General features: G+C 40.1%; 1 protein-coding gene across 1 annotated transcript; it reads right to left on the reverse strand.

Moving 5' to 3' along the window:
• Positions 1–13,498: 13,498 nt before the first annotated feature.
• On the reverse strand, positions 13,499–15,638 carry LOC117522030. Its single transcript, XM_034183397.1, has 2 exons — positions 15,217–15,638; positions 13,499–14,862 (listed from the first exon to the last, which is right to left on the reverse strand). Exons 1-2 carry the CDS (start codon positions 15,466–15,468, stop codon positions 14,182–14,184), a joined length of 933 nt encoding a protein of 310 aa, XP_034039288.1. The 5' UTR covers positions 15,469–15,638; the 3' UTR covers positions 13,499–14,181.
• Positions 15,639–17,621: the final 1,983 nt, after the last annotated feature.

Raw genomic sequence — 17,621 nt, forward strand, 5'->3', positions numbered from 1 at the left:
AGGATTTGAGTCCCTCTCTGTGTAGTGTGTAGCCTTTGTTACTTTAGTCCCAGCTCTCTGCAGGTCATTCATCAGGTCCCTCCGTGTAGTTCTGGGATTTTTGCTCACCGTTCTCATGATTATTTTGACCCCACAGGATGACATCTCCCGTCGAGCCCCAGATCGAGGGAGATTATCAATGGTCTTGTATGTCTTCATTTTCTTACAGTTGCTCCCACAGTTGATTTATTCACACCAACCTGCTTGACTATTTTTTTATTTTATTGAACTTTATAGCACACACAAAGAATACAGTTGAACTTTTTTCTTTCTTTTTTCTTTTCCTCCCCTCCCTCCCTCCTCCCTTCTGCCAGAAATAAAATAATCTTTTTGACTTGATAATCAATATGACAAAATAAGACTTATGACAGAGCAAATTTAGTCAGTGTTGCCAGTGTGAAAATCCAACATGGAGAGAAAAAAGTAAGTTAAAGTAACAAGGAACAGGCTTTACAATTTCTGTAGCTTTCCTTCTTCACTCTTTGCCCCTACATTGTAATCCTCAAATAAAATCAGATCTAATTGGTTTTATGTACTCTAACCAGTTTTCCCAAAGTCCTTTAAATCTGTCCCCCTCCAGTCTCAAAAGAAATGTTAGCTTTTCCATCACATAGATATCATGCATTACTTCAACCCAGTCCTCTAACTTTGGTGGCTCATTCTTCATCCATTTTCTCATAATTGCTTTTTTACTTGCGACCAGCATTATTCTGTAAATATGTTTATCACCATATCTTGTAAACTTCACGTCCTTTTTTCCTAGGTAAAATACCTCAAAAGTATGTGGAAGGCCTACCTTTAGTATTTTATCCATACTCTTCTTTAGCTCCTGCCAGGAGCTTCTAATTAGGGGACATCCCCAAAACACGTGAAAATGATCTGCTTTATCAGCTCCACATAATCTCCAACACTTTGTGTCCAGGTGTTTTTTCTGTGCCTGTGTTTTAAAGAATCTTCTAATGTTCTTCCATCCATGTTCTCTCCATGAAAATTCAATAAGGTATATCTTATGTATTATATTCCAATTCTAAGGTGGAACTATGCCAGTATACAAAGGTATATCTAAATATCTAAAAAGGAAGAGTAAAATAGGAGAGTAGAAAAGAGTAGAGTAGAGCCACTTAGGTGCCTGGTCTTGAGAACCAGGGATGGTAGGTTAAAAAGCTTTTTTATCCTATGGGAACTCTCCCTACCCATCCAAGCAGCTGAAGAAAAAGGTATATATAATATAATAAGTAATAAGACATAAGAAGGATAAGACATCACAGGAGAAGATTGTAGTAAAGGTAAATAGTATGTAGACTAGTAGTGAAATAAAATATAGATAGTAGGCTAAGCTGTAGAAGCAGAAGCTATGAGTGTATGAGTGTACTGGTATCTATGAGTGTGTGAGTGTACTGGTATCTATCTAAAGTAACTCTGTTAGCATACTATAGGAAAATAAAAGGTATTATCATTATGCTATCAAATGGAAGCCTAAGAAATTAGGTACTGTATGCTGATGTCTTTAGAGGAACACATAAACTGATGAATCATTAAAAATCTACACCATATAAGGGTGATTCTTTAACTACGGGCACTATTGGCCTTGTAAATGTAATTTCCACCACACCATTGCCTTACAATATAAAGTGCCTTGGGGCAACTGTTTGTTGTGATTTGGCGCTATATACATGTGCTCTGATGTCACTGTTTATCTCCATAGAAACTACCCAAACAATCTTTCATACAAACTGTTTAAAGGGACATTACAGTGTTGTGGTGGAAATTACGGCAATAGTGTGGGACAACTACATTTTGTTTAAAAAAATCACAACAGTTGTATGACATTGAATACCCCAATTATGTTATGCTTATTTTACTGATATTTTATTCAGAGATATTTTAAAACATTAGAAAAAACGTTTCTTTACCATTCATTTTTATCATTGAAGATCAAAAGTCTGGGTGTGGGACAAGCACAAAACGGCAATATTTGCATATAATGATGCTGAAAAAAGGTGAAAAAGTCATCATAGACTACTAGAACAAATTGTTTTTCATACAATATGATCAAAGGACATAATAAGTGCCCGTAGTCTAAGAATCACCCATAAAATAGAATTGTAAATGGCGAAAATAAGCTAGTGGAAGAGCTAAATTAGCCGTGAATAAGCCAACCGTACCCAGCAAGCTAACACGATAAACAAAAATGGTAATTAGTGTATAAAGTATAATAGCGTAGTTAAACCTACAGTAACGGTATTAAAAATACATATAAAATAAATGTGGGCAAAAGTTTGAATTAATGTGGGTTATCAAACACAAAAGAACCAACTATTTTGTAAGCTACGATGAACGTTGCTAAGGCCGGCTAGATAAGCTAACGTTAGCTGTTAGGTATAACTAATTGTACCTCACTCCTCCAATATAGTAATAATATGGTAATATTTGCTTCCGTCTCCCACCTGTTTTTTTTAGTATACACCGTGTCATTTCCCTTTAAATCCTCCACTCCTTGTAGAGTTTTGAGATGAGCTTTTTCCCCAGTTTTGATTCATATGCTAAAATAAACATCTTAATGAATTCAAATCCCCTCCCCTCCATGGTTCCCCTTATTTGTTCTAAGTAGTGCCTTAATTGCAAATACCTGTATTTGTCCTGATTTGTTAGACTATATTGGACTTTTATCTCTTGAAAACTTTTAACATCCTTTTTTTTAAAAAAGCTCCCAAAATATTGTGGGACCTGTGATACAATTTTTAAAACTCTTATCTATTCTATTTGGAATAAATTCAGAATCATATCCAATCCATCTTAATAATCTACTTTGTGTTTTCAAGTCATTTCCCCCAATCAATTTAAACCAAATTTTCAGTGGTGTATCTAGCCATGGGTTTGCTCCATCTTTAATACAATTTCTCAAGTTGATGTCCCAGATTAAAGCCTGAATAGGAACTCCATCTGTTGTGCTGGCTTCAGTTTCTTTCCATCTTGCTGAGTAGGAAGGATTGTAAATATTTAGTAGAATTTTTATTTGTGTTGCTTGATAATAGCTCTTCAAACAAGGAAATGCAAGCCCTCCTTTATTTTTAGGTAACTGCAGTGTTCTGTACCTGACCCTCGGTCTCTGCCCCTGCCAGATGTATCTAGATATCATTTTATCCCATTCCCTAAATTCATTCTCTGTTACTTCCACCGGTAGACTCTGAAAAAGGTACACTGATTTTATCACTTCCACTCTTTGCACAGTAGTCATATATGGTATCAGAGTCCATCTAATATCTGATTTTATTCTGTTAATCAACGGGTCATAATTAATAGATTTTAGTTGTTCTAAGTCTTGAGGTAGGTTGACCCCCAAATATTTTATTGAGTTTAAGTCCCAATTGATCTTGTACATGTCCCTAATTGTTTGGCTTGGTCTATAATTAAAAGTAATAACTTGAGTTTTTTTGTATATTAATTTTGTATCCTGAAAGATGGCCGTATTCTGTGAGAGTTGTCATAAGTGCGGGAAGGGAAGTGTTTGGGCTTGATAAATATACTAATACATCGTCTGCAAAAAGAGCTATTTTATGTTCCGCTCCCCCCATATCTATACCTGTTATACTTTTATTTTGTTTTATCCAATTGCTCAGGGGTTCCAAGAAAATGGCAAAGAGAAGGGGACTCACTGAACAACCCTGACGACAGCCTCATTCTAGTATGATAGATTTCGAGAGACTCCCATTGAACTGGATCCTAGCTGTCGGTTTATTATACAGTGCCTGTATGACCTTAATAAACACGTTGTTGAAATTAAACCGCATCAGCACTCTGTACAGGAAATCCCACCCAACAGAATCAAATGCTTTTTTAGCATCTATTCCCAGCATTACCATTTCTAGCTGATTTTTAGTTACGTATTGCATTAAGTGTAAGGTGCGCCTAATAGTATCTTGCGTCTGTCTGTGTTTTATAAATCCCGTCTGATCCAAATGAATTATTTCTGGCAGAATTGTTTCTAAACGTCTGGCTAGAATAGCCGTGAACAGTGTATATAATCTTGGTTAAGAACACTAATAGGCCTGTAGCTGGAACATTCCAGCTCATCCTTCCCCTCCTTTGGAATTACCGATATAATGGCTTCACTCCATGAATGAGGAATTTCTCCCACCTTCAACACCCAGTTAAAGGCCTTCCGAAGAAGGGGGATTAATATTACCTTAAATGATCTGTACCATTTTGCGGTGAACCCGTTCGCACCGGGGATTTGTTGGTCTTGAGATTTGAGATTGCTCTATTTATTTCTGCATCTGATATTTCAGCTGTCAAGGCCTCAATCTGTTCTTCTGTTACTCTCTGTAAATTTAAGTTCTCTAAAAACATATCTATCTGGGTCTTATTACAAGTATCCCTTTTGGCATATAAGTTCTTATAGTAAATTTCAAAACACTTTTGAATTTCATCAGTTTTATCCACTATCCCTCTCATGTGTGAATCTCTCATTTTGTAAATATTGCTTTTTGCCTGCTGTTGTTTCAATTTATATGCCAATAATTTTGTTGACCTGCTCCCCACTTCGTAGTACCTTTGTTTTGTAAACAGTAGGGTTTTTTGGATCTCCTTTGCATAAATCTCATTTATCTCTGCTCTCTTTTTCTTAATTTAAATAGGCTGTTTTAGCTATTATTTTCCCTCTCATTACAGCTTTACATGCATCCCACAGTACAGACAGGGACACCTCACCATTATCGTTTTCATCTATACAGTAGTGTTCAGAATAATAGTAGTGCTATGTGAATAAAAAGATTAATCCAGGTTTTGAGTATATTTCTTATTGTTACATGGGAAACAAGGTACCAGTAGATTCAGTAGATTCTCACAAATCCTACAAGACCAAGCATTCATGATATGCACACTCTTAAGGCTATGAAATTGGGCATTAGTAACTAGTAAATTAGTAAAACTATTATGTTCAAACTGCTTTTTTAGCAATCCTGTGAATCACTAAACTAGTATTTAGTTGTATAACCACAGTTTTTCATGATTTCTTCACATTTGCGAGGCATTAATTTTGTTGGTTTGGAACCAAGATTTTGCTCATTTATTAGTGTGCTTGGGGTCATTGTCTTGTTGAAACACCCATTTCAAGGGCATGTCCTCTTCAGCATAAGGCAACATGACCTCTTCAAGTATTTTGACATATCCAAACTGATCCATGATACCTGGTATACGATATATAGGCCAAACACCATAGTAGGAGAAACATGCCCATATCATGATGCTTGCACCACCATGCTTCACTGTCTTCACTGTGAACTGTGGCTTGAATTCAGAGTTTGGGGGTCGTCTCACAAACTGTCTGCGGCCCTTGGACCCAAAAAGATCAATTTTACTCTCATCAGTCCACAAAGTATTCCTCCATTTCCCTTTAGGCCAGTTGATGTGTTCTTTGGAAAATTGTAACCTCTTCTGCACGTCTTTGGTGGGTGGCAAGATGGCGCCTGTGTGTTTGGCATGCCGTCAGCCCTGTCTCTACCGCTCGTCGAGTTTTTTGTTATTTGTAGCTGTGTTTTTGCTCTGTGTGTTCTGCCGGGACATCTCTGCCTTGCTTGTGTATAATCGTCAGTCTCTCTTGGACATTAATGCTCTTTATGAGCCGCTGCTGTCGTCTGGGTCCGGGCTGGGAGGGCCCTGCCCTGCTCTGCAACCTGTGCTCGCTGAGGTCCCGCTGCACCTGCTCCGTTTTCCTTGCGCTCCTCTGCAGAGGAGGCGCTTTAGAAGGCGCGGAAAGCGGAGCAGTGCGTTGGTGAAATTTAAGTTCTACCTGGCAGCCTTCATTAGAGGGCCTGATCCTCACCTCCTGTGGGATGGACGATATTTTTGGGCATGGGAGCGCGTGCTGCGCACGAGAGGCTGCTGGGTTCGTCCTGTTGTTCCTGGACTGTCCTCTCCGATGACCGGACCGGCTCCGCTAAAGCTGTGCCCATTTTTGCCGCATCTTCCTGCTGCTGCCTCTCGCTGGGCTGCGAAGTTTTTACGCCGGTACTGTCGTCTGTGGGCTCGCAGATGTGGTGTTTCACCTGAGCTCCTCCGGCCACTGAAACACAATGCGTCACTGGCTGCTGAGGAGCTGAACTTCCGCATGACTTCATTAAAATCTACTGATCCCACCGAGATCCTTAGTTTGGGATCCCACCGAGATCCTTAGTTTGGGTCTCATTAACATCAGATCATTGACTCTGAAGTCATTGCTGGTGAATGACTTAATTGTGGATCATCGCCTGGACATGATTGGGTTATGTGAAACCTGGCTTAAATCCACAGCTGTCCTTCCTCTGAATGAGGCCTGCCCACCGACGTACACTTTTAGTCACGTTTGATGTGAGGAAAGGCGGGGGTGTTGCTTTTATTTATAAATCCAGGTTTACTTTATTAACTGTTGGGGGTCATAAATATAATTCATTTGAGCATCTGATTCTCCGTTATGCCCATGATGCTAAGTACTGTCAAGGTCATAAAACTGGAAATCAGCTATGTTATATTGTCACTGTCTATAGGCCTCCTGGCCCATACTCTGATTTTTTAGATGAATTCGGCGCATTCATCTCTAGTCTTTCAACTAGTGCAGACAATATTTTGATTATTGGTGACTTTAACATTCACATAAATAAGCCCTCTGATCCCCTTGGTAAATCATTTATGGAAATCATGGATGCATTAGGATTTCAGCAGTTCATTCATGGTTCAACACATATCGGTGGTAATACTCTGGATTTGGTTCTTGCACGTGGCCTTGCTGACACAGATATCGACATCCTGCCTCCTGCATCAGCGGTCTCTGACCACTCGCTTATTAGGTTTACAATTATGCTGCCGCGTTTAATGGAGCAACAACCTTGCCTATCATTGCGGCGATGTATTAAACCTTCAACTTTGACTGAACTCGAAGCGAGACTACCAGAAATCTTAACTTCAAGCTTGATGAATTTTCAGTCGGTAGACAGTCTTGCGGATAGCCTGAATTTAGTGCTAAAAACCACACTTGATAAGATTGCGCCTCCTCTATTAAGGCCATGCCTTCCCAAGGCACAGACACCTTGGTTCAACAGTTATTTGCGTGACCTTAGGCAGAAGGCTAGAGGGTTGGAATGGAAATGGTGTAGTTCCAAACTAGAAGTGTTCCACCTTGCGTGGCGTGAAGCTATTTTAGATTATAAGCATGCTTTATTGGCTATGAAGCAGGCCTATTAGTCTGAATTGATAAACAAAAACAAGCATAATTCAAAGTTTTTGTTTGATACGGTGGCATTTCTTATTCATGGACAGCCACCTGTTGGTCGTTCTCCTTTTTCAGCACAGGAGTTTCTGGACTATTTCGAAAAGAAAATAGAAGATATTAGGTTGAGCACATCTCAGCATACTTTGGTCCAGTCATTGTATCCAGCTACTGAGCTGGGGACTACCACTGAGGTGCTACCTAGATTCACGGAATTTGATAGTATCTCACTAGGTGTGCTGACAAAACTCGTGATGTCTACTAAAAGCACAACTTGTTTATTTGATCCTATACCAACAAAATTGTTTAAGGATCTTTGGCCCATTCTTGGGCCGACTGTGCTGGAAATTGTTAATCTTTCTCTAAACTCTGGATCTGTTCCAAATTGTTTTAAATCTGCAGTGGTTAAACCACTACTCAAGAAATCTAATCTTGATCCTGGTGTATTGAAAAATTATAGGCCGATATCAAATCTTCTATTCTGCTCTAAAATTCTGGAAAAGGTGGTTTCACAGCAGCTTGTGGACTATCTTACTGAGAATGACCTTTTTGAGCCACTGCAGTCTGCTTTTAGAAAACATCACTCCACAGAAACAGCACTTATTAAAGTAGTTAATGATCTTCTGCGAGCAATGGACTCGGATACTACTACAGTATTGGTGTTGCTGGATCTCAGTGCTGCGTTTGACACCATTGATCATCATATTCTACTTGATAGGCTAGAAAACTGTTTCAGGATTACTGGAACTACTCGTGTGGTTGACATCTTATCTGTCTGGTCGTTCCCACTGTGTTTTGTGCAACGACACTACCTCTGACTTTAGGGGCATGAAGTTCGGGGTTCCGCAGGGATCTGTTTTGGGTCCCCTGCCTTTTTCCCTGTATATGGCACCCGTTGGGAACATTTTGTGGCGTTTTGGGGTTGCTTTTCATTGCTATGCTGATGACACTCAGTTGTATATGCCGATAGCTGCTGGAAATCCTGTCCACATAAAATCTTTACAGGACTGTCTCGGAGCAGTGAGAAGTTGGATGTCTAACAACTTTCTACTTTTGAACTCTGATAAGACTGAAATGATGGTTCTGAGATGCTGAGACTCTGATTCATGCTTTGTTTAAATTAGCTTCACACAGGCATCTTCTAACTGTCACAGCACTTACAGGTAACTCCAGACTGTCTTTGATCATCCTGGAGCTGATCAATGGGTGAGCCTTTGCCATTCTGGTCATTCTTCTATCCATTTTGATGGTTGTTTTCCATTTTCTTCCACATGTCTCTGGTTTTTTGTCCATTTTAAAGCATTGGAGATCATTGTAGATGAACAGCCTATAATTTTTTGCACCTGCGTATAGGTTTTCCCCTCTCCAATCAACTTCTTAATCAAACTACGCTGTTCTTCTGAACAATGTCTTGAACGTCCCATTTTCCTCAGGCTTTCAAAGAGAAAAGCATGTTCAACAGGTGCTGGCTTCATCCTTAAATAGGGGACACCTGATTCACACCTGTTTTGTTCCACAAAATTGACGAACTCACTGACTGAATGCCACACTACTGTTATTGTAAACACCCCCTTTTCTACTTTTTTTTTTACTAATAGCCCAATTTCATAGCCTTAAGAGTGTGCATATCATGAATGCTTGGTCTTGCTGGATTTCTGAGAATCTAATGAATCTACTGGTACCTTGTTTCCCATGTAACAATAAGAAATATACTCAAAACCTGGATTAATCTTTTTAGTCACATAGCGCTACTATTATTCTGAACACTACTGTATATGTCTTAAGGTCCTTCACTATTTCTTCCTTCATGTGTCCTTTTAATATGGCTGCGTTTAATCTCCAGACTGTTGTTTTTCTCTCCCTCTCCAAACATATTGTTAAATAAAGGGGGATGTGGTCCCATAGGTCCCTTACTCCTATGTCACATTTTTCTGCCTTATGCATATCCTTACTGTACATCAGAAAATAGTAGATCCTTGAGTATGCATTATGCAGTGCCGAGTAGTAAGTATAATCCTTCGCTGTGGATTAAGCCTTTGGTTTAGATCACCTCCAGTAATCAGAATACCCTCCGCATCCAAGGTCATCAGGTCTAACATCTGTCTGTAAAATCTCCACTCCGAGGCCGGTGGAGCATAGATATTGAGAAAAGTTACCATTTCTCCCTCCAGTTTTCCCTTAACCATGATAACCCTTCGCTCTTTGTCCCCTATCTCAAATGTTTTTTCGAATAGGGTCTTCCCTGAAATTAGAATAGCCACTCCTCTCCTGTGTCCTGATTTGTAAGAAGCGGAGAATATCTGACTATAGCTGTTTCTTTTGAGCTTTACATGCTCCTTTTCTGTTAGGTGGATCTCCTGCAACATTATCACATTGACTCCGTTTTTCATCTTCTTAATATCTTACTCCTTTTGGTTGGGTTGAGTACACCATTTACATTATATGAGGCTACTTTAATGCAGTTTTTGGGTGTTGTTATTTTTCTCTATCCCTTTTGTCTCCCTGCTTTTTTCCCCCCGTCATATTTTCCCTTTTTGCTACAATAATAGTACTGAACTATAACAGAAACACAACATAGATCCCTTATAACCAAATAATAAAAGAAAAGACTTCCTTTGGTGAGGTCTGAGAATTGACCTTCTCTGAGCTCTGATGTTCAGTCCACTTTGAGGGATGTCCTCTGTCCCCGGGGGGCAGGGGGCCCTCGCTAATATAGTCAGTATTGTTCCTAAATCCACAACAGCTTTGAGTGCTGCCCCGACATTCTTTGCTTGTGAGGATATCAGTATTTCAACCTAAAATCCGTATAAAATACTAAATTCTTAAGAAAAAAAAAATGCACGTATTTCACACTTTAGCTATTTACTCTAAATATTCCCTGGAATCAGTCTGTTTTTCACCTTAGAATGTTGTGTTTTGACAGGTGTCTCGGTCTCTCCTGACGGCTTGTAATCTCTGTTTGTACCCTTGCCGTGTTTCCGTTGTTCCATCTCCATTTTTCGCACGGGTCCACATTAACCGCTTGATCCGCTCGGTCCAGTTCTCCGCTGGTTTCATGGCCTCCACCTGGAGCCCACGGGCTGCCATGTCTTTTGTTGCCTCCTCTGCTGTATTATAGATGCACGTCTCTCCCTCATAGAAAACCCGGAGTTTTGCTGGAAACTGTGTCTGGAAACGTATGTTCTTATCTCTTAGTACCCATTTCGCCTCCGTGTATTCTTTGCGTTTTCTCAGAATCTCTGGCGCGTAGTCGTGGTCCAGAAACACCTTCCTCCCTTCATATGTGAAGCCTTTTTTCTGCCATACTGTCTTTATAAGTTCTTCTTCACTCCGATAACTTTATCACAGTGGAGCGAGGAGGGGAGTCCTTAGGAGGTTGCGCAACCAGAGCTCAGTGCGCTCTTTCGATGTTCAACTCAAATGATGAGGGTAATTCCAGCCTCTCCCTCAGGAGGTTCTCAAAAAAACTGATCATTGATTGAGCGTTTCCCTCCGCTCCTTCCTTCACCCCATGGATCCGGACATTCTCCCTCCTAGATCGGCCCTCCAACTCCAATTTAGTCTTGATTTGCTTCTGTAGCTCCATAAGCTCCAAAGTGGCTTCCTCCAGATTCTGAGTTCGCTCCTCTGTCTCCACAATTCGATTTCCGCATCATCTATTCTGCTGTTCATCTTCTTGATGTCATCTTTAATTCCTTTAAGTTTTCAAAGTTCTCACGGCAGAACTCTTGTATCTCTTGTAAGACTGTCTCCAGGTCTGACATATTCTTAGCTGTTTTTTTGTATTTTTTTCCTCTCTCTCGTCTCGGTTGCGTTAACAGCTCGGCTTTCACTATTAGCTCTTCTACAAGGTCGGTTAGCTCACCTGTTAACTTAGCTGGATCGTTGTCGTGCATGACGTTTGAATCCGCTTTTTTAGTTGAATTCCGATTTTTCTCTGGTCTTAGTCATCGCCCTTATTACCACCCTCTTGAATTCCTGAACATTTTCTCAAACCGAAAGGTTTACCGGGCCTTTTTTTATCTCAATGTCGGGGAGTTCTCTTTTTATGCTGCCGCCATATTGAAACCCGGCAGTAAGTCCCCCAGAAGAGCTTCTTAAAAAAGTTACAGGTCTGTGAGAGCCAGAAATCTTGCTTGTTTGTGGGTGACCAAATACTTATTTTCCACCATAATTTACAAATTCTTTAAAAATCCTACAATGTGATTTTCTGGATTTTTTTCTCGCATTTTGTCTCCCATAATGTAAGTGTACCTATGTTGAAAAATACAGACCTCTCATCTTTTTAAGTGTTAAGTAGGACAACTTGCACAATCCGGGGCTGACTAAATACTTTTTGCCCACTGTATGAACGTTACAGGAATGTCCATTGAATGTTCTGCTTCAGCTGTTCATAGGTTTGTGAACATTTGTATAATGTTCATATGCGAACATTTACATGCAGACATTGGCCTACAATTTTTATGATTGTATGAAAGATTACTCTTCATATTGAGAACTAAAAATGAAGTAAAACGAACTATGAATGATTCGAAATTCAGTGTTATTCCTGACTTGGAAATGAAATGAAAATGAAACAAACTCCACCCCAGACTTTTCATGCAGACATGAAACTGAAGTTATAACACAAACATTACAATCAATACATTTCCGGGGGGGTTGGAGTGCAAAAATTAATAAAGCATGAAAAAATACTGCAAATTTTTATTACATACAGAAGTTGAAAACAGTATGGCAGTTAGATACGACACAATGGAAATAAGCATTATGCTTTATTGTACAACCCCCATTCCAATGAAGTAGGGACATTGAATAAAATGTAAATAAAAACAGAATACAATGATTTGCAAATCCTCTTCAATCTATATTCAACTGAATACACCACAAAGACAAGATAGTTAATGTACAAACTGATAAACTTTGTTTTTGTGCAAATATTTGTTCATTTTGAAATGGATGCCTGCAACACGTTTCAAAAAAAGCTGGGACAGTGGTATGTTTACCTCTGTGTTACATCATCTTTCCTTCTAACAAGACTCAATAAGCGCTTTGGAACTGAGGACACTAATTGTTGAAGCTTTGTAGGTGACATTCTTTCCCATTCTTGCTTGATGTACGACTTCAGTTGTTCAACAATCCGGGGTCTCCGTTGTTGTATTTTGCGCTTCATAATGTGCCACAGGTCTGGACTGCAGGCAGGCCAGTCTCATACCTGCACTCTTTTACTACGAAGCCACGCTGTTGTAACACGTGCAGAATGTGGCTTGGCATTGTCTTGCTGAAATAAGCAGGGACGTCCCTGAAAAAGATGTTGCTTGGATGGCAGCATGTGTTACCCCAAAACCTGGATGTACCTTTCAGCATTGATGGTGCCATCACAGATGTGTAAGTTGCCCATGCCATGGGCACTAACACACCCACATACCATCACAGATGCAGGGTTTTGAACTTTGCGCTGGTAACAATCTGGATGGTCGTTTTCCTCTTTTGTCCGGAGGAAATGACGTCCATGATTTCCAAAACAATTTGAAATGTGGACTCAGACCACAGCACACTTTTCCACTTTGCGTCTGTCCATTTCAAATGAGCTCAGGTCCAGAGAAGGCAGCAGCGTTTCTGGATGTTGATGTATGGCTTTCGCTTTGCATGGTAGGGTTTTAACTTGTACTTGTAGATGTAGAGACAAACTGTGTTAACTGACAATGGTTTTCTGAAGTGTTCCTGAGCCCACACGGTAAGATCCTTTACACGATGTCGGTTTTAATGAGGTGCCGCCTGAGGGATCAAAGGTCACGCGCATTCAATGTTGGTTTTCGGCCTTGTCACTTACGTGTGGAAGTTTTCCAGATTCTCTGAATCTTCTGATTATATTATGGACTGTAGATGATGGAATCCCTAAATTCCTTGCAATTCAACGTTGAGAAACCTTGTTCTTAAACTGCTGGACTATTTTTTTCATACAGTTGTTCACAAAGTGGTGATCCTTGCCCCATCTTTGCTTGTGAACAGCTGAGCCTTTTGGGGATGCTCCTTTCATACCCAATCATGACACACCTGTTTCCAATTAGGTGTTCTTTGAGCATTCATCAACTTTCCCAGTCTTTTGTTGCCCCGTCCCAACTTTTTGAAATGTGTTGCAGGCATCCGTTTCAAAATGAGCAAATATTTGCACAAAAACAGTGTGAGTTTGACCATTAAATATCTTGTCTTTGTTGTGTATTCAATTGAATATACAGTAGGTTGAAGAGGATGTTCAAATCGTATTCTTTTTATTTACATTTTATACAACATCCCAATTTCATTGGAATTGGGGTTGTATTGTCTGTCACTGATACATTCAACTCTGTCAATCATAAACAATACTTTAGTTACGTTTTAACGGTGTCTGCAGGGCGTGAGTACATAAGCAAAGTGATGCGCATGCACGTCGATGTCCGCCAGATATGAGAAACATGTCAGATTTGTCCAGAAACAAAGCAGTTACCACCTGGCAAGATCAGCCAATGATGTCACCACACTAATGTCCACAAGGTGTCTTCTAAACAACTCCAGAGGTACAAGATTACAAAAACATCATTTTCAGTTTTACACGTTTTTTAATTTCTCACTAGTTTTTACCTAACATATGAAAAACATGTTATATTTACACAAAAACAGCAGTTTATGGCGTCAGATCAACAGACCACACTGTTTGGGCGTATTATATTATTTCACACTCATAGATACTACCTGCGCACACGCAAATTATCTCTGCATGGGAGGAAACTGCTCCTCGAGCGAGGGAAATGGTAATTTATGGCACTATGGTGGTTGGGTTTTTTACCTGTGGTTTTGGCACTGATTTGACACCCTACAGTTTGGAAGTGGATTCCGCCATGACCAGATGTCATGGTGCATCTCTACTCTGATTGGCTGTCATCAACACAGTCATCTAAATAATCCCCCTCCAGTACCTCTTCAGATTCAGATTCAGAAGAAGACACCCCGGGTGCAGACGGAACTGCACAAGTCTTCTGAAGAGTCATTACTGGAATAAGAGGCTGTTGTCTGGTAGAGCACTCTGGAGATGAGGCTGGAATGTCCTCCTTGGAGTCCTCGTCAGAGGAGAGAGGCCTACCATACATAGAGCTGATGGCAATGGCTGGGTTGGTTATGGTTTTGTCCTCAGTTGTTTCATTCTCAAACTTTTTCTGGTCAGGAAAAAGTTCAGGATGGTCCTGTCTATACTTCCTCGATTCTGCTCTGGTGGGACAGCTTCGGATTACGGCGGCAATCGTAGAAATTATAGTGTTACTGTCCATTGATGTAATAGTTATTACAACTGCCATGACAACCCTGTAAATTTGTGGAAGCTCCCTGGCAAGGCTGCCTTTGGCAGTTCCCGACTTTCCCTGACTGCTGAAGCACTGCCAGAGATAAACTGGTGCTATTGCGTACAAGCAGTCCCTGACGATCCTGGTTATTGTATTCTTCCCTTGTCCCATTCCAGGGGTGTATGCAGTCAAGGCGTTGATGAGGGCATTCCTCCGGCGCCTGGTTTCGTTGTCTTCTCCATCAAGTGTGTTATTGGCACTCTTCAGCTGCAAGTTGAAATTGCCCTTGTTATTCGTAAGAAATGACACACATTTTACTGTTAAGATACTATACAATTTGAGCAGCATGGTCATAATTGGCATTCTCAACCCAACACCCTACCGTACAGGCCCTATATTTTTATCAAGCTGTTTATACTGGTTGCAGAATTTTCTCAAGTTAGTTATCAGCTAGGTATACCACAATGGAGAAAACAGATCAGAAGTGGTATAAATGCACCATAAATACAGAATGTTGTTTCATAATATACTCTGTAAAAATCAAAAAAAAAAAAAAAAAAAAAACAGCAAAATTTTGTTGAAGTGAAGAGGATCTGACAAATGGAAAATATATTAACTCACTTCTTCAAGTGACTTTACTGGAAGGCCCATTACTTCCAGGCACTGCTTATAATTGGTTGTAGCTCGCACTTCTGGATTAGAGCTGGCCATTCTTCTAATGATCATCTCAGCAGTGTTCTCATCATCAAGTTCCTTCTCCTGGTATGTCCGGGAATTGACACTTTGAGGGAATGTGTGAGCATGCAGTGCATCAACTTTGTCATTTAGCTGGCTCACACTGCGAATGAGGTCATTCTGCTTCTCCTGGAACATAAAATGTATATACGCAATTGTTACTACCTTAATACAAAAGTTCCTATTCACCCCCCAAATCTACACAAAAATTCAGTTTTTAGTTGGGTCAGGTCAAATTTTTTTTTTTTTTTTGCCAGAGAGAGGAGAGATATATATAAATAGAAGTATTTTTTTTTTTATGGAGAAAAATGCAGTTGAAAATGGAGATTTAAAGGAAACCATATTCAGAAATGCACAGACTTACATCAATAAAATGAAAATTTTGTTCAAATTCTTTCATATTTTGCACACCGATAGTCCCCTTGACAGCCAAGTACAACAAAAAAAAAAATTCATGGTTTTGGAGATACTGGATTTTGCTTCTGAACTCTTCATATCTCTCTCTATCTATCTTTAACCTTGATTGGTGTCAACATGGCGGCGTCTTGTCGGGAGAAGCAGACAGGTGGAGAGTCTGGTACCGCTCCTGTGAGAACAAAGCTTAGGCCTGAGATTTAAATCAAATCAAATCAATTTTATTTATATAGTGCCAAATCACAACAAACAGTTGCCCCAAGGCGCTTTATATTGTAAGGCAAAAGCCATACAATAATTACAGAAAAACCCCAACGGTCAAAAACCTCTGTGAGCAAGCACTTGGTGACAGTGGGAAGGAAAAACTCCCTTTTAACAGGAAGAAACCTCTAGCAGAACCAGGCTCAGGGAGGGGCAGTCTTCTGCTGGGACTGGTTGGGGCTGAGGGGAGAGAATAAGGAAAAAGACATGCTGTGGAAGAGAGCAGAGAGCATTTACACTATGGCTGATGGAAAGTTAATTGTTGAGGATGAGTTTTTGAACTTTCTAGTCATCAAAATGAAGAAGATGGCCCAGGATGAGCTTGTGTTGTTAGCCACAAGCCACTTCTCATCCGAGTGGATAGCATGCTCAAGAAAGGTTCTGTTTGAACTCTGCCTGGGATCTACACACCACTTCATTCAACACCGGGGGGAACAGAAAGACGTAAATAACGTCAAAAGCTGCCTTGGACTATTAAATGAGCTTGGACATAAAATCCCTCATTTTGTGTCGCATCATCTGGATGATCTGCCTCCTGTGTCATTTAATAGTATTGATGTTTCATGCTTACTTGCAAAAATTGAAAAACTGAGTACAGACATGGCTGCGATGAAGCAGGGAATGAACGTGCAAGTTAAAGTTTCTGCAGATGTGTGCGCTCTAGTGGAGGATTTAAACCGGCGAATGTGCGTGGTTGAGCAACGTGGCCTGGGCAGGAGTAGTGTTTACACATGCTCCAGAACAGGGTGAAGATGATGAAAATGGTGTGGAGCTGGTGCGTACTCCTGGGGAACAGCACAGCTAGAGCGCAACCAGGCCGACTGGCAACGAGTCCCATGGGGAAGAAGAAAGTGCAGCACCAGATGAGATGGTTAGCACAGCAGCTACACCACCAACATGGAGCTTCGTGGCGAAGCGGGGAAGCCGCTTAGCCACGAACATTTCCAAGAATGTTCATGTATCCATCCCCTGACTTGTCTGAAGAAAACTGGCAATAAAACTTCTTTACTGCTCACTGGTTTTACCATATTTACAGTACTGTGCAGAGGTATGGGGTAATACTTATAAAGGTACAACACAATCACTATCAGTAATGCAGAAAAGAGCTATAAGAATTATTCATAATACTGGCTATAGAGATCATACAAATCCACTATTTTTACAATCCAAATTCTTAAAATTCACAGACTTGGTTCATTTTCAAACAGTACAAATCGTGTATAAAGCAATAAACAATTTACTTCCAACAAATATTAAAAATGTGTTTTTTAACAGATCAGGGGATTGCAGTCTGAGGGGGAAATTTAATTTAAAGCATCAGTGGGCATGAACAACATTAAAAGGTTTCTGTATTTCTGTCTGTGGGGTGAGGATGTGGAAGATTGGGAGTGGGGCTCAAGCAATGTCCAAGCATGAACCAGTTCAAACAGCGGTACAAAAATGTTTTTTTCTAGGTATAGGGAGGAGGAAGGGTAATGAGGGTTAGGGTGTTTTTGTTTTTTTGCTTCGGCTTGTAAATATATAGTATTTTGTATGTAAGTAGGTATGTGTAGGTGTATATTTATGTTTGTGTGTATATGTGTGTGTGTATATATATATATATATATATTGATATC

The sequence above is a fragment of the Thalassophryne amazonica genome, chromosome 12, assembly GCF_902500255.1.
Source record: "Thalassophryne amazonica chromosome 12, fThaAma1.1, whole genome shotgun sequence".
NCBI lineage: Eukaryota > Metazoa > Chordata > Actinopteri > Batrachoidiformes > Batrachoididae > Thalassophryne > Thalassophryne amazonica.

What these genes read in the sequence shown, in the direction of transcription:
- LOC117522030 (XM_034183397.1), bottom strand. Translation starts at nt 15,468, where the DNA reads ATGTTCCAGGAGAAGCAGAATGACCTCATTCGCAGTGTGAGCCAGCTA. An exon ending in CAGTAAAGTCACTTGAAGAA is followed by an intron (nt 14,863 to 15,216) that starts GTGAGTTAATAT and finishes TTCAACTTGCAG; the next exon opens with CTGAAGAGTGCCAATAACAC.